Here is a 22468-nt window from a genome sequence, read left to right as displayed (position 1 = left end):
CAGATATATGTGCGCATCAGCGTACGTTTTCTGGCAACGTTGGTACACGCATTCACATGTTTTAATCAGAGACTTGGTTAAAGAAAGTCCCAAATCTAAAATAAAATCCTATTTTGCCATAGTGGACAGAATTACATTTATTAACATTATTTTAAAATGGCAGATATGAACGCTCACCCTGCGCTTTGTCAGGCACCGCCGGATCTTTAATGGCTTGAACAGAACCCCCTGCTTGAAATGCTTCACAGATCTCGTGAAGCGAATCAGCTTTTATATAGTTTAAAATAAATAGGATTTAGTCTAAAGAAATGTCGACCTACGGGGGTTTTGGTACAATTCCTTGCTATACACGTACTGCGTATTTCATTAAATAAATTGTGTTGTTAAAAACTTTTAGATACAGTAATGTTTGCCATAAATAGATTATGATCTAAAATAAACCTTTTACTTTTTTTGACAGAGTTACCATATTACATTTTACCACTACAGTTTTAAAAGACTCTACCTAGATTACAAACCGACCCTGCTGTGAAATATCTATCACACACGGTCATAAGTTCAGCATCAAAAACTTTGTGTCTTATCAGAAAAATACAGCTTATAGTTAAATAGATAATAACAGATTTAAGTTTAACCAGTTACAACTAAAATATTTTATTCTTGCGTGACTTTAAAGAAGTCTCTTTACAAAACAAACGTATTATCAAGTTGTATTTATAAGACACACGCAGTCAATTCCCCTAAATCTAAAAAAATACTTTATTTTTGTCAGAGCAGACAATATAAGACTCTTTGTATAATATACACATATTCACACATGTTTTAAGAAGCCTTTAATTAAAAATAAAACCCCAAAATGGGGTGAATACGTCTTAAAAACATTTAAAAGTTTATTAACGTCATATATAAGTTTCTCTGTCACCATCTGTGCACGTATACACATGTCTTAATCAGAGACTTGGTTAAAGATTCCCCTAAATCTAAAATAAAATCCTATTTTGCCATAGTGGACATAATTACATTTATTAACATTAATTTAAAATGGCAGATATGAACGCTCACCCGGCGCTTTGTCAGGCACCGACGGATCTTTAATATGCGTGAAACTATAGAGCAGGTCATGAAAAGATTCACGGACCTCATGAACCGTTTAAAATTTTATTTAGCTCAGCCTTTCGTCTAAAGATTGTAGTATTGGCTTAGGTCATTGCTTAAACTATACACGTATACGGAATATTTAATTAAATAACTTGTGATGTTACAGTCAAAAGTTTTAATCAGAGACATGGTTAAAGATTCCCCTAATCTAAAATAAATTCCTATTTTGCCATAGTGGACAGAATTACATTTATTAACTTTATTTTAAATGACAGATATGAACAATCACCCGAGGCTTTGTCAGACACCGCCGGATCTTTAATACGCGTGAAACTGTAGACCAGGTCATGAAAAGATTCCCGGACTTCGTGAACCGTTTAAAATTTTATTTAGTTCAGACTTTGTGTCTGATCAGAAACTATAGCTCGATAGAAAACATCGGCTTTAAGCGTAGCCAGGTACATCTAATATATATATGATTAGTGCTTGCCTTTAAATAAACTTATGCTGTTGCAAAACTTTAGATTCAACAACACACCCGCGGTGTGAAAGTCAGTATTGAGAAGCGCACGGGGCGAGCAAAGGTGGGAGGATGGTTGAGATCTGACATCAAATGTCAATAAACAGCAAATGTCGAAACACGAGCCGTCATTAAACATGACACCATACGCTTGACATAAAACACACTCAGGAAAAACAATCACTCTAAATGACCGGCAATAAAACCATTAAATACTTTCTGTCTAAAGTTGACAACTTGTACAGATTTTGATTGATGGTCCCGCCCCCTGCCAAACACGAGCTGTCAAAGAAGTCATAAAACACAAACTGTCAAAACACCATCTGTTAAGGAGTCATAAAACACAAACTGTCATAAAACCATCTGTTAAGGGTCATAAAACACAACCTGTCAAAACACCATCTGTCATGGGGTCATAAAACGCCATCTGTCAAGGGGTCATAAAACGCCATCTGTCAAGGGGTCATAAAACACGACCTGTCAGCGGGTGGGGGAGGGGGTCATAAAAGTTTGACGAGAGGTGGTCCTATATAACTACTCTTGTAGTTATGGGTGTTTCATCACTGTGCTTTTGTGCACAGTCGTGCTTGCATCTTTACTTCTTTATATCTGATTGTAATGAATAAACTCTCCTGACATTTTCATAAAGGTTATGCAAAGGGATGCTTATAGTGACTTATTTCCCTAACTACATTTCAATCTCCCTTTTATGAAAATTCAGGTCATATTCTTATTGCTGTTCTGTCCTTTTCACTCTGATCTACTGCCTTTTTCTACTTCATTTTAAATATATTTCATTATTCCAGATACCCCTGAGCCTTCCAAGATGTTATGTTTCCATGTCAATTGCATTTCTTATTTTCTGTATAGCATGTAGAGTCACAATGAAACAGAAGTACTGATCTTCCATCTTATTTTCCTCGTCTTTTGAGTGAAACGTGATACTTTACTTTATAACTTTTACTTCATAACACTGACATGGCACGTGTCAAGAACATGAAGGAGATTTTTTATGCATGTTTATGACAGCTGTCATTAAGTGTCATTTGTTCAATTATGCCATTTATAATGCAAAGATGACATTGTTTAAGATGTCTTTGTTATGACAGCTCGACATTAACCAATACATCATAACTTATCATGACAACTTGACATTACCAAGACAACATAACTGACCACTTTTTTTTTTACCAATGAAACAAATATAATTTGTCATTAAAATGTCATTAAGTGTTAATACTCTGTCATATAGTTATATAACAGCATCATTAATATTTTTCTTGACCTCAACTACAGTGGTACAAATATAATGTGTCATTAAAATGTCATTAAGTGTTTATACTCTGTCAAATAATTTTATAACAGTGTCATAAATATTTTTCAGTTTATAATGTTTTTTTAAGTTTCCTCCAGGTGTTAGAGAAATAAAATCAAACATCCAATAATAATAATAAAAATATATAAATATAATAAAAATAATACTAATTAAAATGGATACAATTATATTTTTATATTTAAATGACAGTACAATAATGTGTTAAGCCATGTAGCACTGGGTCCGTATCGCTACAAAAACAGTTAATTACATTAACAAAATATTTAAATAATTAAATTAGTTTTTTTATGTCAGAAAATTTCAGAACCCTCCGTGTAAGAAAGTTGTCAGTTTTTTATGTATTGTGCACATATAAAAAGTATAATCTTTTGACATGTCTGTTGCATTTTGTTAAGGTATTTAAAATTATTTAACATAGTATTAACACTTATTGACATTTTAATGACAAGTTCAATTTGTACCACTTTAGTTGAGGTCAAGAAAAATATTCATGATTCTGTTATAAAACTTATTTGACAGAGTATTAACACTTAATGACATTTAAATGACAGTTAAATGTAATGTTAACTCATAATGCTAGGTAGTTTGCTGATTATTCTGCTATATCATGTTTATGACAGATTTATAACAAGTTATGATGTATTGGTTTATGTCAAGTTGTCATAACAAAGACATCTCAAACAATGTCATCTTTGCATAAAAATGGCATAATTGAACAAATGACACTTAATGACAGATGTCACGAACGTGCATAAAATCTCCTTTATGAAGGTGTCGTATCAGTCTTATGAAAACCCCTTTAAGTAAAATGTTACCGAAAAGGGTAGAGCTTGACTTGAATTTATTCATTGAGAATTGATAAAATCTTTGGAAGTTGGGTCATGTTGCTTATTGCTAATCACTGCAATTATTTCCCGGGCCCTGCCCACTTGCTAAAGAAAAGAAGTAAAGAGATCATTTGGGGGACGGGAGGAGATTTGCAGTTTTGATTAAAGATTATGAAAGTACGTGATTTTTATTTTTTTTAATAATGAAACTCATAGAGAAGTCATTTGTAAACAATACCACAATATTAAAATAAATAAATAAAGTTTTTAATTTCAATTTCATTGTGACTTTAATACAATATATAAAAGACTTTCTAATCAATAGTCAAATCCAAAGAGGTATTCAGCATCAGCTTCCCCAAAAGCTCTTTCCAAACTGTAAGCACTCCAAAATTAAATTGTGTTGACTCCAATGAGAGAATGAGCTCAGGATCTGACAAGAAGGATTTAGGGAAAATTATGTATCAGCAGTTATTACCTACTTTAGACCCTGTCAGTGGGATCAAACATTGGGGAATTTTAGGATTTTGTAAGGATTTAAAGGAATTGTCTCCTTAAAGATAGTATGTAGCCAATTTTTTCTTTAGAAATATACTGTAGTTACCAATTCATATCCCAGCATGAGTGATGTTCTTCTCCCTGTGTGTCATTGATGTATGAGTGCATTACATTACACCAGGGAGGGTTCTTGCTCTCTCTCTCTCTCTCTCTCTCTCTCTCTCTCTCTCTCTCTCTCTCTAATGTTATGTATTGTTATCATATGTAGACATTAAGTCCACCTTAAAAGCATTTTTTCTTCTCTTTTTCTGCAGTATTGCCATGTGCACTCATGTGCACTTGTTTATGGTTGTCAAGGGAAATCTTAGTGTTATCCCTGTAAACAAGTTTTGCTTTAGAGGATCATAACAACATATATTTTCGATGTTTGTACTTTGTTTGGAAAGTGCCATAAGAGGGAAAGACTGAGGAACTGTTGTACCCATTGGTAAAGCTGATGGTAAATCTCACTGTCCCTTTCATTGGCTTTCCTTCCTTTACTCGGCCCCTTGCTCTCATCCCATGAAGTGTGAAATACATCTCGGTGAGAGAGATAAAGCTCTTGTATTAACGGCCTTTGCTGAAGTGGAGAGTATTTACCATACAGGCTATATATCACTGGCCAGATACATCAAACCTGAGAGAGCGAGAGAGGTGGGTATGAAGGGAGGGGTTGAGATGGGTGGGTGGTTTGAATAATTTCTTCGCTCACTCTCGCTCTTTTTCCATCATGATTAATTACGGAGAGCTGAGCCTGACCAGCTCATTTATTGATTGCCTTTAATGCCTGATCCCACGGGATCGTAGCTAAGTCGAGAGGTGTCTCAGTTCACCCTTCAATTTTTCACCCTTTCTCATTTTATCAGTCATCTTTATTTTATTTCACTTTCTCTTCTCTGATTGCCTGCGTGTGCACGTGTACATATTAGGAGACAAAAATGCGATATGTTTCTCGTCTATGTGATGATAACGACTGGTGATGTTTCATTCTGGAAAGTGTTTTTGGCAGCACCAAATAAGAAATCACTGTCCAATTACGCGTCTGATGTGAGCAGTTTACAGTCTCTCGTGGTGTGCTGTGGTAGTACGCAAGCAAAGGCCAAAGTATGAGATCTGGGTCCTGTTTACCCCATATGGCTTAGTGAACTTGAACGAGTTTCAGGATAACTTGGTAAACTTGTGAGATCTATCATCTGTAATAAAATTCCTCAAAGCAGTCAGAAAGAATCATGATAAAGAACTCACGATTTCATATTAGTGTGTCATTTTGGTATCATTTTATTTCAGTAGTTCCCTTTAGACATTTGTTTCACTGTAAAGAACGTTGCACCTACTTTTTGATATCTATATACAGTTCTTCCAGAAAAAAGTAGGTTTTTTTTGTGATTGTTGCGGGCAAAAATCCTTGATCTAGAGGCACGTTTTCTTTAAAAAATGCGATGGAATATGCAGGATATTTATGCAATTTTATGCAATGAAATTGCGGGAACTTGCAAAAACTGTGAGAACTGTTTGTAGCTTTTCAATGTTCACAGGGTTCCCACGGGTCCTTGAAATCCTTGAAAGTTTGTGAATCTGGGAAAAAAATTCAAGGCCCTGGAAAGTTTTTGAAAATATACATACATAGATACAGGTCATTGAAAGTGCTTGAAACTATTTTATGCAAGAAGTTTTCTGGGAAAAAAATCCATATTATTCCCTGTGTAGTGTTGGATAATATCACAGGTTCTCTTTAAATGCTTATATCTTCCAAAATGCTTCTTTGCATAAATGAAAACGTCTCTGGTTACGTATGTAACTGTGGTTCCCTGAGTCTGTGGTTCCGCTGCGTCTCCATTGCCATACTTCATGCGTCCCTGTAACACAGTCTTTGGCAATATTTCAGATACAAATATATAATTCCTGGCTCCCACGTCACCCTATCTTTGTCGTTAAGCCTCACCATTGGTTGAATTTGATATACACATTGACGCACTTACCCTTGGAGGCGTCCCCAAAGTGTCACCGCAGTGATGCAGTGCGAGTTCCCTTGAAAGGGAACTGTAAATGTATCTTTAAAGGTAACACGATGTAACCTTGCTCTCACTTGAAATGTGTCCCCACATTTAGTCCTTGAATTTGAGGGTATTGGACCTGGAAAGTCCTTGAAAGGTCCTTGAATTTGAAGTTAACTGAGGTGTGGAAACCCTGTGTTAACGTCGCATAATCATGTCACTTCATAACATTCCCATGGCAACAGGGGACATGGCTGCGCTTGTGTGAAGTAAATACAACATTTTTTCAACTTTCTGGTAATATATGTTATTTTCTATGAAAATATTTCTACACATATTTTACGCACAGAAATCTGCAATTTAATGTGGCTTAATGGAGCCCTCGCATACATATTAGGACTTTGGCTTCTTATGCGTTGATCATGCGATCGCATTATTGCATTTTTCTGGAGGGACTTTATAAAAGATATCTTAATAAACGTTGCTATTAACCATTAGCCCTTTTTCTACTAACCTTACCCCCAATAGTCTATAAATACCTAACTGCAGCATGCACATCGCCAATGATTTTATCACTGTATGTTCCCCGTTTTAATGAGGTCATTAGAAGGCATTCCTAATTCTGTTTTTCTACTGTTTATAACACTTACAAACAAATAAATAAATATCCTCTCAGTAACTGACTCATTGATTGTCGTTCCCAAAAGTCACTTAACATTTCTTAACCATGTCATGTCGCTGGACATGCACACTTCCTGTCGCCAACTGTCATTGTCGCTTGTGTCGCCAAGCTTTTAATGGAATGAATGACATAGTGGCGCTCTGCCATTGCTCGTCGCTGGCTGTGTGCACACAGCTTAAATTGATAGGTTACCCAAAATAAAAATTCATTCACAAACACAAAGGAAGATTTTGTAATCAAGCAGGAAGCAGGGCACCATTGACTTTCATTGTAGGAAATTATGGAAGACAATGGTGCTCACAAACTGTTTAGTTACAAACATAGCTCAAAATATTTTCATGTGTGTTCATCAGTACAAAGAAATGAATACAGGTTTGTAACAGTTGATAGAATTTATATTTTTGGGTGAACTATCCTTTTAATATTGTAATTGGAGGTTTGTTGACATGTAGGTGTAGCATTATTTACAGTCAATATAATTTCCACAAGGCACTATTAATAATGCATAACCTAATTTTTGTTCCCACTTACCATAATTGGGGGTTGCTTAAGCAGGTTGTCAAGTCAAGTTGGTCATGTTTATAATATACATCTCTTTCTGTGTTCCTATAGATGACATCAACAGCTGTGCACAGAGCAGCATTTATGCAGTGTGTGTGTTGGTGTGTTTGGAGTCTGTTCTCGAACCCCGAGGGCCCCAGTGATAACGTGTGTCTCAAATTGCAAAGTGGTGCCCTCCCAAACCCTTGGGGTGTCATGGTGTACTCCTCAAACACCCAGCAGGTAACGAATGAACACGTACAAACACGCGCACAAGGAATAATAGTGATATCACCCAATGACCCACTCCCATGCAGGCTGTTTTAGAGTCCTTATGCAATGGCTCTAATCAGAAGGTTGCAATTAAATTAATGGTGGCAGACTAATTATGTAATTACACATTGAGATGTAATGCTAAAAGAAATCCGGCTCTGTTGTGGCATTAGTGGCACTGACTTGATGAAAATACGGGCTATTAACTCATATCACTCATTGAGAACACATTCACAAGGTTTTGTGTCTTTCTTCTACACAGTGTCTGAATTGCATGTAAATCCATCCTGACATTACATCTAGACTTTGGCTTAGATTATTGTTTTTCCTCTACATTACGGCTGAGATTAACCCAAACTCTCCCTACCGTTGTGCGTACTCACCAGGTGAGGAGCTTTTTGAGAGGAATGGCGAGCATTGTGTCCAGCTCCTCACTGAAAATAACTGATAAGCACTTGCTTTCTAAACCATCATTAGGGTTTCATTAGCATATTATCTGTCACCTTATTATACCAATGTCATATTAAAGTCAATTAACACGATTAGGAAATTGTAGGCTGCAGTTCCTGTGGTTACTTCGCTATGGCAACCCATCCCAGGCTGTAGTAAGTGGCGATGTGATGATGAATAGGTTCAGACTGCATGTGTAAGGTTTGTATGTATAACGTTTTCACACGCTAGAGGTCACACCACCTGCCTTTTTGGGCTTGTGCGGATGTATAAAGTATCAGTGAACTGAATGAGCTTTTCATTTGCATCACAGCATGGAGGAATTTTAAGGTGAAGCGCATAATTGTAATGTAAAAATATGTTTACAGTTTCTGGGAAAATGAGCCTGCAAGTAGGTTACAAGTAGGCTGAGAGGAGAAAGTTTATTACATTTAAAATTGAACATTATTACATTGCAAAATGATACATTTCAGCTATAAAAAAGTAGTGTTGGAAAAATTACACAATTCACCTTTTATTAATAATGGAAGGAGATGCAATGAAAAAAAATCTTAATTTTTTTTTTTTTTTTTTTGGATCTACGTAATTTAATTATGTACACCAGTACAACATGATTGAATCAAGTTGTCTTAATTTGAATTCATGTTAATTTCATTTAGAAAAAATAAACTAATTCAATCATGTGCAACCGATGGCTAAGTTTTTTTTTTTTAGTCTGGAAATGGTTCTGTATTTAAATAGCCGCCCAACTTGATATCCCCCAGTTTAATTAAATCGACAAAACTTTGTTAAAGAATTGAGAAAACTAGCATTGTTCGCTGAAATACTTTTAACATTTCTAAGCACAGTCCCATGAAAGAAAGTTTCGTACATTTCTCACAGGTGAATTCAGGGAAATGTGTCATCAAGTTCAAGTTTTCATCTGGTGTGGAAACTTCTGCCAACGTGGTGTCACCAGTGAGCCCTCGGGAAACTTCGCCAACTAAGAAGCTTGTTTCTGCATCCCAAGGTAAGACAAAGCTTACTGTTGTTTTCTGCTTAGATGCGAGACCATTGATTTGTGCGAATTTACAATGCTCAGGTGCCCTAACCCGAAAGATAGAATCAAAGAGAATACAGAGGAATTAAAGCAGGAGTGTCACCCTCAATTTCATCCCGTGCCACATCAGCATTGCTGTTGCTTTCAAAAGGGCCGATTGTATTTGAACGACTGTATGAATGTATCAACTCTCTTATTACATTGCATAATTTTCTCTGCATTTGATTACTATTGGTTTTGTTAATAACTCAATTAATACCTAGCTTTGAAAGTAGTAGCCCAGGCAAAAAATGACAAAGTATAGCGTAGAACTATTCTACACATTGTTTAAAAATAATTGTGGTGACAAAAACACATGTTGGATGTGAGTACACTCAAAAATTCGTTTTGGTGTGCGCTAAAAAAGCAATCAATGTAGGAAATAACCTGCAAAAAATAAAACTTATAATAACAATAAAATAAATTGTATGCTCTCGCGGGCCACATAGTTAACATAATTTGTTAGCTCTCCCGGATTTGGGCTGGATTTGGCCCGCGGGCCTTGAGTTTGACACCCCTGAATTAAATGTTAAATTTAATGTCTTTCTTTGTTCAGTAGAGAAGAAATTAAGTTTTTTAAGAAAAACATTCCAGGATTTTTCTCAATTTAATAGACTTTAAATACTTTGACGCCAACAGTTTAAATGCAGTTTAAAATTGCAGTTTCAATGCAGCTTCAAAATGCCCTAAACGATCCCAAACAACGCATAAGGTCTTATATAGCAAAACGATTGTCATTTTCGGCAAAAAAATAAATAAAAAATATGTACATTTAAACCACAACTTCTCGTCTTGCACCAGCTGTGTGACGTGCCAGCGCAACCACACATAATACGTCATCACTTCAAATGGCCATGCACAACGTATGTGAAACTACCGCCCCAGTGTTTACAAGTGTGGAGAAAGAGGATCGTTCTGTCCGTTTATTGTTTAAAATGGTCTGCAAATGTGCGTTTCACATATCTAACGCGTGACCTTTCGACGTGTTTACGCAATAATGTGAAGTCGCACTGGCGCGTCGCACGGCTTGTGCAAGACGAGAAGTTGAGGTTTAAAAGTGCATATTTTAATTTGTCTTGCCAAAAATGACAATCGTTTTGCTAGATAAGACCCTTATGCCTCGGTTGGGATTGTTTAGAGCTCTTTGAAGCTGCGTTAAAACGGCAATTTTAACTCTTTCCCCGCCATTGACGAGTTATCTCCTCAACCTGCAATACCGCTATTATCCACCAGCGAACTTCCACAACTTATAAAACCCGGAAGTATCGCCCTAGGGCAAACAGCTGTATGTCTAAGTTTTGAGGATCGCTCTAAATCTAATCTCAATCAAAAGTCCTTCACAAAAATTTAATTATATCAGCTTTTTGCTCAAAATTCTGTGTTTTTAAAGAAACATACCCATATATGAGAGGTGAAAAAAGAGAACTAATGAAGGTAGGATTAAATTTTTTTTGTTGTTGTTTGAAAGCAGAGGCTCAGTTCTTTCATCTGATATATTGTATGTTTATATATTTAAAGAAGAGCATTTTCTTGGAGGCATTAAACTTTTGTGAAAATCATTAAAATGCTGACGGGGAAAGAGTTAAACTGCATGTAAACTGTTGGGGTTCAATGAAGTCTATTAAATTGAGAAAAATCCTGGAAAATGTTCCTAAAAAAACGTAATTTCTTCTCGACTGAACAAAGAACGACATCAACATTTTGGATGACATTGGGGTAAGTAAATTATCAGGATTTTTTAAAAGAAAGTGGAATAATCCTTTAAGCAGTACTCTCAGCAGGAGGCTTGTTACTTTTGCATTAGCCATTGAAATAGATGCTTTTTAGGTTTTTAGGTTTACAGCTATAATGTTCACTCGATGTACCACTGTGAATATGTCATTTGTAAAAACACCTTTACAAGACTACTTTTGGGTAATGTATTGTTCTCTCGCTAAAATGGGGGATGTATCTGGCACTGACAGATTTGTATCATAGGGTCCTAAAACCTGTAAATCTTGTTCTACTAGCTTGAAATTGTACCAGACACTCTTATGGTCACGCTGTGCAATAATATCTCTCATATTGTTACAAACTCGATAAATTGACTTGTTCTGAGGAACACAAACTGATCAGAGGCTCGATTTGACTTCCATCGTTTTTTTTCTGTAAGTCAGTGGAGCCTTAATCTGATTAATTTAGTTACAAACATTCATCAAAATATCTTCCTTTAGAACAAAGAACTTTATACAGGTTTGTAACAATATGACGTTGAGTAAATGATGACAGAATTATCATTTTTTGGTGAACTATCCCTTTAAGTTTTTGTTGTCTGTCGTTCTTCCTTATGTAGGTGGAAAATAATTACACAAGGGATCCACTTTGTTACAGTCTCGCTTTTCCATTTTGCAGGGGACATTTCGCATCCCTGGCTTTCTCAGCTGCTTATATAAATCGACTCAAGTTTAGTCTGCCTACTGTCATAACTTCTGTGGTGTTGTTGGGGCGAGCTTGTGGTTTGGTTGTCTGAGATCTTGCCAAGTCATGTAGTTACAGACAAGATGAAAGAAGACAGTAACATATGCTTGCTTCTTGCTGGCTTCTCATCACTCATCTACAGTAACTTAAACTCTATCCTCTGGGTTCTCTATCCATGTGAGCTCAACTCTATCCTCAGATGTTTCTGGCCCTTGGGACAAGCACCTGCACTTTCAGAAAATTGGTTAAAATATGTACAGTACTCAAGCTGTCACTGGGGCCGGTACCCTTACAGTACAGCTTTGATTCTAAAGAGTTTGTATCATATTAGTACCTCAGAGGTATTGGAAACAAAGCATGCATATTAGTACCTCAAAGGTACATATTGGTTCTTAATGTATACATATCTTTACCTAATGATATTAGGACCTTTTAAATGATGGTATTGCTCCAGTGACAGCTGGGGCACATTGTGACCAACTTTGCCATCTTTTTTTCATCTTATCTGGGAGATTAGTTACTGATATGTGTGGATCTTCAAACAATTCAATCTTGACCTCTTTCTCTGAGTCACTTCTACAGATCGCCCCCGGAGAGTCGTTGGCATTACCAATGCCCACCATAAAAGACTTAGTCAACACCCAGACATATGCAGAAAACACAAAACTCAGATTTATGGTTTTCACATCTTGATTTCCAAAATACCACTCTTTACTTAAAGCCCCCCTTAAAGCATTCTGCTCACTGCCTTGCTGTCCACTTCTACAAGCCTCAATATTTGCATTTCTAGTCTTAATAATATTGATCCAAATATACAGCAGCTGCTTTAAGGTTGAAAGGTTTTCTTTCTGTCACCAAATGAATTTTTTCGAGACATATTTCCGTAAACATTCCTGCTTTCTTCATTGGTTAGACAGACAGTCGCAGCCCAAATTCACACCATTGATTGAGCCAGGACTGATAGGATTGCTTATACAAGAGAGGGAAGCTTTGGCATCGTCTTAACACGTTTAGGGAAATTAACATACAAATTGCTTGCTTATTTGTTGTCTCTGCCCATGAAGCTAGGATAACTGAAAGTATGCATAAAAAAATGACACCCTTCATCTTTAAATGTCAAAAGCAGACCTTATATTTCATGATTTCATTAAGTCTGCATCTACTCTTCCTGTGTTGTTGTGTTGATTTGTGTTTAGTGTTGAAGTAGTAGATAACACGAGAGGTGCGATGTACAGATAGCAATGTGTTAATTTCTGTCTTTGATGTTGAGGTTGTTACATCTGTAACATTCGATGAACCTAGATCAAACACATAAAGATAGCTCTCAGTTCTGCCCTTCAGCCGATCGCACACAGTCTTCACAGATACGTGATTTATAATGTTTGCATAGACGTTAGAACGTGCATGCTTATTTATGAGGGCTGTTTCCACAGTGCACACCGCAGCAGTTCGATTAACCCACGTGAATCAATACCGACGTAGCAGCACATCCTTCTGCATTAGACTGGAAGTCAATCAAGATTTGACTTATGTCTATCTCAAGAGATCTGGTCTATGTCCCTAATAACTCCAAAACTTGCTGATGCTGTGATCAAACTTTAAATGTCTGTTTTTTTATTTTGCTCAAAAAAGGTGCTCATGTTGGTGGTGTTTGATGTGATTTCTGATTTCGAAGCAAAGTTAGCTGTCAGGATGCGAAGAAAATGTAAGATAATTGGTCATCACATGTCTGCCTCTCTTTGTTTCTGACATATCAGCCTTAATGAGAAGAAAATTTATTCCAGACTCCTTCCAAAAAAGCCCCAAAATTTAATTAAAAAAGGCACGAAAGTTACACATTCAGGAATAAAAGGGCGTGAAGAAAGGAGAGAAAGTGTAAATGAGAAGGAGGTGCAAGACAGACGGAAATGAGAGAGAGAGAGAGAGAGAGAGAGAGAGAGAGAGAGAGAGAGAGAGAGAGAGAGAGATAGAGAGAGAGGAACTGTTGTGGATGGCCTGATGAGTTCACACATGCAGAAGAAACAGATTGAGTATCAGACTGTGAGACGTGTTGTCACCGAACTGTGTGGTCACCTTCACTCAGCAAGGAAACACCCCACACATGTAGACACGTGTCTAAATGTCCTGACATATATATATGATTTTATTTGGTGCCATGAATTTTGCTTCACTTACGGGGCATTCACACGGGGCGTAAGCGTTGACACTTCCCATTCACTATTAATGGGTGACGTCAAGCGTTGGAGAACTGACATGTGGATCGTGCGCCTGGTAAATCCGTCATAATAATAGCAACCCGCCATGGAACTTGCGCCCTTGTGTTTAAAGGGAATGTTGGATAGCGTTCTGATTTGTTTATTTGACGTTACGCCCAACCACACCTATGAATAATGAACCTACTTCAGACCAACCCCTTATTGATTTGCGCCTGGCGCAAGAGTTATTTCTCTCGCCGGGAAAATAGCAACAGCGCCGAAGATCCGCCCACAAAGTCACTTGCGCATTGCGCTTCGCACTTGCATTTCAGATCGTTAAAATAGGGCCCAATGTGTTTTTTTAACCATAAACCATGCAAACACATTGTATTATACCAAATGAAATAATCCTTTAAAGTGTTTATACTAGTAGTCATGTGATCTGGATTGTTCAATAATAGGTGTGTTCGACTTCATGCGGCGCTGCGCAGACCGATCGGCGGCTGACTTGAAGCAGTGCATTCCGGTTAGTATTTTTGTCCGACTTCAGCTGGCGCTGCAGGCACGTGACTGTGTCATATGGTTTTTAAGTACCGCGAGAGCGTTTCGAGAGTAGCCGGCTAGCTCAGCCGGTGCAGCTTCTCCAGAGCGGCTGCCCGGAGTTGTGATGACGTAACAGCTTTACGTGATTGGTCGCCTCATTGATAACAACGATCACGTGCGTTTCAAGTTTAATCCAACCTTTAGTTCCACTAATAAACATTATAAATTCATGTTTTAAAACAGGAAAAAATACTTTAATATGCTTAAATATGTTATATTGTGTTGTGTAATAAAATGAAAATGAAAATAACAAACTTTATTGGTATTTTAATAATATAGGCTTGTTTCCCGTTATTTTCGGGTATACAGTATAACAGCAATTAAAATATTCGATATAAAATGTTTCTGGTTGTAACTTTTTATTAAAAGGTTTGTTTTTATCAAATTCAGCTTTTAATTCACTTCATTTGTGATAAAAAACAAGGAAACACGGCGCACACGTCACTACGGCAAGCAGCAGGTGTCCGGCTTGACGGCTCCGTCTTCAGTTCCTCCCTCGATTGCAAGCGGCAAACCTCGCCGATCGGTCTGCGCAGCGCCGGATGATCTCGAACACACCTAATGGATTGTTTTATATCTCTAGAGTAGATGTAGACCATAATGGTGCGTAAAATGACAATATAAGGTTGTGAAATCCAGGCTAAAGTCTAATATTAATTAGATTCTAAGTTTGATTTCAGTTAATGATTTTACATTATTCCAATCTTTGATATGGCCTTAGTCAGTCAATATTTAAGATATCTAGGTTATATTTTCAAAATGTCCTTTACTTGGTGTACTCTGATTTTATGAATAAATTACAAAAATAAAATACTTTTATATTTAGGGCCTTTTTTTTGCTGAAGGGGGCAACATTTGCCTTTTTAAAAATACAATATTTCTTTAAGTAAAATACTTATTAAATGTTTAGATATTTCCTTTTGTGTTAAACAGAAAAAGTCTTGAGGAACTAAAGTTTTGAGCAACATGATAGATGAGGAAATTATGGCTTTATTGAACTTGATTGGACTGGAGGTGGGACTTGATTGCATTGTAGGCGGGACCTGATTGGACTGGCCAAATTTGATGTGTGGGTGATTTCTGTGCCGTTACTAAGATTATCAAAGATGTAGATAAACTTTTGGAAGTTGATTCGAAAAATTAAGATGCATAACCCTCAGAGCGTGTCTGACATGTTTTCTTGTAAATTAGCATTTTGTATCAAACTCAAACTATAATGGATTCTACCAACAAACCAATTTTTTTTCTGAATGGCCTGAGGCTGAAATTAAGCGATAATTCATCTTATTTATGGTGGAGGTGGCATTAAGGGGCTTTTGCATTTGACCTCCTCATTTGAAAATTGACCTGAGTGAAGCTTTTGTTTAAATTTGATGAAACATAATTTATTGATAGCAAGTTCTGTATGGACAATGTAATATATTAAATGAGCATTTATGTCATACTGTATATACTTAAACACTGTTTGAAAACAAATAATGTGCATTACTCAAATATATCACGCTATCACTAAACCTTATACACTTTATAAAGTAATCTATACACAAACTTTCCTGAAAGTAAACAACTTTTGAATCTGGGTGCTTTTAAAAACCATCCTGAAGCTCAGTGAGGTTAATTAAAGTCTCTCCTCTGTTTCCTCTGATAATCAGACAGGTTTATCATTAATGTTCCACCTTACAAAATAACCAGGCAGGTTTGGTATCTGTTGTCCCTGAAAGGTGAACATTCAGCTGACCAAACCTGCCGTGGAACTTAAGAAGATAAATTAAAATCCATCCAGAACATTACCCTGTAAAAATTATGATAGCCTGAAGCACCCCTTGCACCGGTTAACCAGAGGTTTAGCACTAAGTGCATCTGACAAACATTAAAAAACAAAAATATGATGGAGCAGCTTCTCAGATACATGTTTTTATTTAAAGATTCCTAAAGATTTTACTTGCGATTTGTTTAATATAAAATATGAGAGTGCATAAACCACGGCTATTGACCAATCAGCATGCAGAATTTCAAATGTTATTCATTTTGCAGGAAAGTTGATGTACTTATTCATTCTCACGTGTCCCTTAGGCACAGATGGTTTAGCGCATTCTGTTGATGTAACATCAGATCTGTCGGTGTCAAATCCCAAGTGCTCAATTTTAAACTCTCACACGATTCTACACAACTCAGGCGTTTATCCTATAAAAATCAGTTACTGGAAACAAGAGTGAGTCATAAAAAGTGTCTGTTTTAACATAAGGTAGCTCATGGCGTTCTCATCCAAGCATCTGGTAATTGTGTTTGAACGGTTTAGAGCGGATAAAGGAGCATAAATGTGAAATGCAGATATTGAAAAGAGTGGATAAGTGAGAATCTGTCATTCAGTTTTCTCATCATACATTTATATACGGCTATTACGAGTGCCTAATAGATCTGAGCTCATTGTTGGACCGAGGGAATGATGTTCTGTTCGCTATGACCCTGAACTCCTCTCTCGTCTACGCCAGACCCTTTCCATTGCTGCTGGGATTAAGGGACAAATGTGATTCATTCGCACTCATATTCAGGTTATTCAGGTTGCCTTAACATTGTGAATGCAAATCAGCAGCCATTGGCCAGATACAGTATACTGTATGTATCTTTTACTGTATGTGTACATTATGTTTGTGCTTTGAATAGACCATACTGTATGTGCATTCATTTTCTGGCATCTGACTTCTATTTAAAAGTGCATTCAGTACCATTTAAATACTTGTAATGAATAGAAAATGATAGGTAATATCATTACAGTAATGCATACTTATGAGTTTCAGTCATTTATAGCCTAATATAAGCCATTTTATTGATTTGTACAAGACTTATTTTACAAAAATTTGGCCATGGGGCTAAAACAGACCACATATCAGCCAAAAAACTGTTAATGACTGAGTGCACTTTTAGCACAAATACTTATCTTGTAAAATATATATTTTAGTTCATAAAATTAAATAAAAAATTTTTGTTTTGGTTTTAGACGAGAACATCTTGGTGCCAACAGCTTCGACACTGCAGTCTCCACGTGGTCCAACTGTAAGTAAAAAAACTCTCCTGCTTTTTCCCACAGTGCCTTTTGTGTCTCTGTCATTTAAAAGCAACAGTTTTCCAACAAACTCCGCTACTGTAGCCCAGCTGTGATGTTGTAACCTGTGCCGGACAGAATCAGAACGGTCTCGTTGCCATGTTCTGCTGACCCGGGAGCTGTTTCTAAGAGTTACGACAGCATTGCACCATGAAAGCTTGGAAAAATCTTTGGTTGGAGATTGCAGACTGGAGACAGAGGTGTTCAGTATTGATGGCCGGGATATGGAGCGCAGCTCCTTTCTTAATATAACAAACTGGGAATTGAAGCGATGTAGGGTGAACACAAGGGCCTCGGGCTCACAACCCCTGTTCTACTGCCAATCTATTATTTACCTTAGTGAAGAGAGACCTTCAAATCCGTCTGCTCATCCAACAGGTCTTGATTTCAGGCCAAGATTTTGGAAATGAAAGTGAAAAAAATATCATGCTCTTTTAGAATCCAAACACTGTATTGCATTTTCACCAAAAGTTACTGTAGCCATAAGCTTTTAGTGTTAGGACTGTAATGTGTCTAGTGCTAGACAAAATGTGCAGGCAGTGGCTGTTCAAAGTCAAGGATTTTTTTGCACCTTAATGCCAGGATAAACACTCTCTATTTTCAGACAGTGTGTTGCAAGTTCCCTGAACGGTAAACAGTTTTCACCGAAAACATTTCACAGAAATGTGTCGACTCCAAATGGCTCAGAATCTTTCTCCCTTTAGCAAACCCTGATTTAACTCTTTAAAGCAAAACAAGAAAACAAAGGAGAAGCTTTTACACCTTAAAAGGTGACACAACACACACAGTTTCTGCCAATCTCATGTTAATCTTAAGTACCTGTAGAGTAGCATTGCATATATGAAGTAGGGGTGCGGCAGATCACAAAACTCACAGTTTGCATTGCATTATGTTTTTTGAGGCATGGATCGGATCATATTTCAGATTAGAAAAAAAAGGATGGGACAATCTTATAACAAATCAAGAAATTACAAACATTTATAAAAAAGAACAAAGTTGCACAATAAGTAATGCCTAAAAATTATAATTAAGTACAGAAATCGAATGAAATGATTCGATTGAGGTTACTGTCTCTTTAAGACCAAATAGGCACAGACTGGTTTCTGCTTCTAATCTATACACTAGTGTTGGGCGATATGCCCCATTTTGAGATCGTCCTATCGTCAGCCTGTGAGATCGGCGATACACGATAGTATCGGGGGGCGGGGCAGTAGTTTACTCATTTATTTATTTGTTCATTTATGACAAGACTTGATTGGTGGAAAAAAGAACAAGAGCAACACCGTCATGAATGCATCTTTCTTAAAACTAATGCCATTAATCTGAGTGCGTCATTAAAGCCCAGACGCTCTTTGCGTGCCAGAGAGCGAGAACAGGACACGCGCTGGTTTTAACCCTCTGCGCGCTAACAACCTCTCTAGTGCAAGGAAATGTCAGAGATAGGGCTGCTCAATTATGGGGAAAATCATAATCCTGATTTTTAACACGATTACTTAATGACTGTAAAAACATGCACCTGCGCAGACACACGCAGCGCACATAAAAATAATTAAATGCATTTGTTTAGTGCTGTTGCAGAAGGTTACACGTGTCAAGCAGTGGTGCTCTCAGAGGTGCCTTTTTAAACACACTGGTCCAGCGGAACACAATCATATTTTAAACACGAGGGATGTATTGCTAAAACTCCTTGAAAAGCATATCATAAACAGGATTACTATCTGACTTCAAGTTCAGACAGAGCGCAGCTATCTGCACGTAAGCGAGAGTGGCGCCAATATGCAGCGGGTTATATTTTAAACAAAAGGAATAGTTTGCCTCAGCTCGCATGAAACGCATTAAACCACACAAATACATAAGGATTACTACTTCAGTTTATGTTTAGACTTCGGACAGATGCGAGAGCGCGTGCATGTGAGACAGAGGGAAGCGTAGCTGCTCATCCACGCGCTGGATTTAGGTGCTAGAACGAGTCCGAGACGCGCGCATTAAGTGCATCTGCGTGCAAGAAGGAACTCTCTCTCTACAAGCTCTCCGCGTAAAGTGAAGCACAAACCCTCATGCGAGGAAAAGCATGCAAAACTATGATGATGATAATAATAACAACCATTCGCCAACTATCGTCATGACTATCGCCATGAAAGCCTGCCATTGGCGATATGTCGGACGATCGTCGATACACGATACTATCGTCTATCGGCACAACACTACTATACACACACTTTAGACCTAAACAAATGTTTTTATTAAAAGAGAATACTGTGGAGATCATTTTGTTTGTTTATGCCCTGTCAAGAACAGAAAGATTTTATGTTCGCTTGCTTTTTGAAACGCGTCTCTCCGTGTGTGCACTATTGAGTGAGGGCGGTGTACACCATTGTTGGGAACGTTACTTTAAAAAAGTAATTAGTTGTAGTTACTAATTACTTCTCACAAATAGTAACTGAGTTAGTAACTGCGTTACATTATTATAAAAGTAATTAATTACCAGGAAAAGTAATTACTGCGTTACTTAAAAAAATTTAATATTTCAAATAACTTGAATGCCCCTTACAAAATTAAATATGTTAAATGACTAAAATGGATACTAAAGAGAAATCACTAATTTTGTGGCAGCATGTGACGATGTGAGGTGCTTTATTAGATCAGAATTACTTGCCACAGACGTGGAGAGACTTTTTCTTCATGGGCATAAGTTGCACATTACACAAACATTCTTGCCTTTCACCTCAACAATGGAAAAGTAGTGCTTTATACTTCGTGTTTGCGACCGCTACCTTTGAGCTTGTTGTACTTGCCATCGCCCTGTCGCCGGTGTTTTCGGAGTGATTGATGCGCGATGACCGGGCTATGATGTCAGTGCTTTGAGATGCGGCACAGTCAGCAGCAGCACCGCTGCTCGTTGAGAAGAGAAAACGACGCGTATTTTCATGTCAGTCTACAAAAGTCTCCAACCACGCCGGAAAAGATAGCTAGATTTGTCCTATAAAGTCGCTAAAGTGATAGAAAGTTGCTAAATCTAGCGACAAAGTGACCAAGTTGCTCAGACTTTTTAACACTGCTGCTCGCTCCTCGGACTTGGACTGCGCGTGTGGGCGGGCCTTTTTGTGAACTTTGCCTCTGGTTGGCTACCGATGGAAATTAAGCCAATCATCATCTGTTATGTGTCTCACAACACACACAAGAGAAAAACAGTGTTTGGCTGAGAGAGTGAGCATACGCGGCTGAAAATCACTACAGTAAGATCAATTTTAGTAACGCGCAGCATTTTAATGTCAGTAACGATAACGGCGTTATAACAGGGGAAACAGTAATTTATTTGATTACTCGTTACTGAAAAAAATAACGCAGTTACTAACGCCAATTACTTATAACGCCGTTATTCCCATCACTGGTGTACACACAGACAGAGGGCGAATTACAAACGAGAGTTCTGTATCTGCTGATCTTTGAAGGATGATCACGTCATTCTAAAAAAATCGAATACATTGTTTTCTATGAGTATACGTGCACCTGTCCGCGCCGCCCAGCTGTGACTCAGGAAGTTGCTCAAATCCCTGTCGCGCCACACAGCGCCACTCACATAGTTTAACATTAAATAACATCATATTTGTCCCAAATCATTAACGATTAACATTGGCTGCTAACGTATATTTTGCATTTTGAAGTAGACGCTATCTGACGAAGCTCGCGCTATTTAATGGGCACTTCCGGTTTACAATACCCCCGAGTTGTCCTAGACGCTACTCGATGCGGCGCGGCGCTGAGCTGCGCGGCCGGTGTGAGATCCCCTTGACTGGAGCTGGACCGGACACATTCAACCGCACGTGTATTTGCGCGTAAAGTAAACTGCTCACTTAAGCGCCTTTTGCGGTTACATTTTTAAAAATCACTTGAACGTTAACATTTGCAAACACGTGCAAATCATACATTTTCCCTATTTAAATTTGCGTATTAATCAACAAATCACGTACAGAAATGGCATTTCTGCACGAAAGCGCCCTCTGGCTTTTGGATGTGGCACCATTTCACCGTTATTCACTAAAATGTATTCATTGAGAAAACGCATATTTTTCCATATGCCACATCCCTACTAAATAGCACTAAAAGCTTGTAATCATAGGGGAAACATTTTTAGTGCTATATAGCACCTATAAAGCACCTATGAAGAACCATCCGGGGGTGATATAGCACCACTATAGCACCAGATATGGTTCTATATAGCACAATATGGTACTACATAGGTGCTATATGGCACTTAAAATGGTTCCCCTTTCATTACAAGCCAGTGAATCTCTTTTAGTGCTATTTAGCACCGTTTGTTTTTATTAGTATGTACCCCCAAAGATTGGAAGCACGGGTCTGGTTTTCCTTGATTCCCGTACGTAGCTAATTTAGAGGGACGGCAATTTAGAGAGGTTGATTTAGAGCCTTTTTCCAGCTAACCCTGTGCATGTTGTTGTTTGGAAGCTCGAGTCCCTCACTCGGTCTGAAAAAGGTTGTCAGAGCCGTCTTGAGAGACCCATCTCTCTGATTGATGGGATGCTCTCTCCTTCACTGTTTTTATCTCTCTTTCACACACACAACCATGTGGATTTGAAATGACATGTGGACTAGTTGTTCTACATTCAAAAAGAAGCAGAGGGATCAGGATAAATGGGATAACGACATCCTTTGTTGTCTGATATCAAGCATGTGTGGGTCTCATTTGCATTTGACACATCGTATGTTGTGTGTTTGATAAAAAGACATATCTTATTGTCCTTCTGCTTTTTTCG

At 37.6% G+C, this 22468-nt stretch overlaps 1 protein-coding gene across 2 annotated transcripts in view; it reads left to right on the top strand.

Annotated features, from left to right (window-relative positions):
* The window catches only part of nphp4 (nephronophthisis 4), a 385328-nt gene that overhangs the window by 95911 nt on the left and 266949 nt on the right, over positions 1-22468 (top strand). For both annotated transcript variants that reach the window (XM_065246844.2, XM_065246843.2), the window contains exons 9-11: positions 7607-7777; positions 9140-9266; positions 17589-17644. In XM_065246844.2, coding sequence (XP_065102916.1) covers positions 7607-7777; positions 9140-9266; positions 17589-17644 — 354 coding nt within the window. The remainder of the gene's footprint in view (positions 1-7606; positions 7778-9139; positions 9267-17588; positions 17645-22468) is intronic.

This window comes from Paramisgurnus dabryanus, chromosome 11 (assembly GCF_030506205.2).
Source record: "Paramisgurnus dabryanus chromosome 11, PD_genome_1.1, whole genome shotgun sequence".
In the NCBI taxonomy this organism is placed as follows: domain Eukaryota; kingdom Metazoa; phylum Chordata; class Actinopteri; order Cypriniformes; family Cobitidae; genus Paramisgurnus; species Paramisgurnus dabryanus.
The sequence above is the reverse complement of the archived record's forward strand: the minus strand, read 5'-3'. Positions and strand labels throughout refer to the sequence as shown.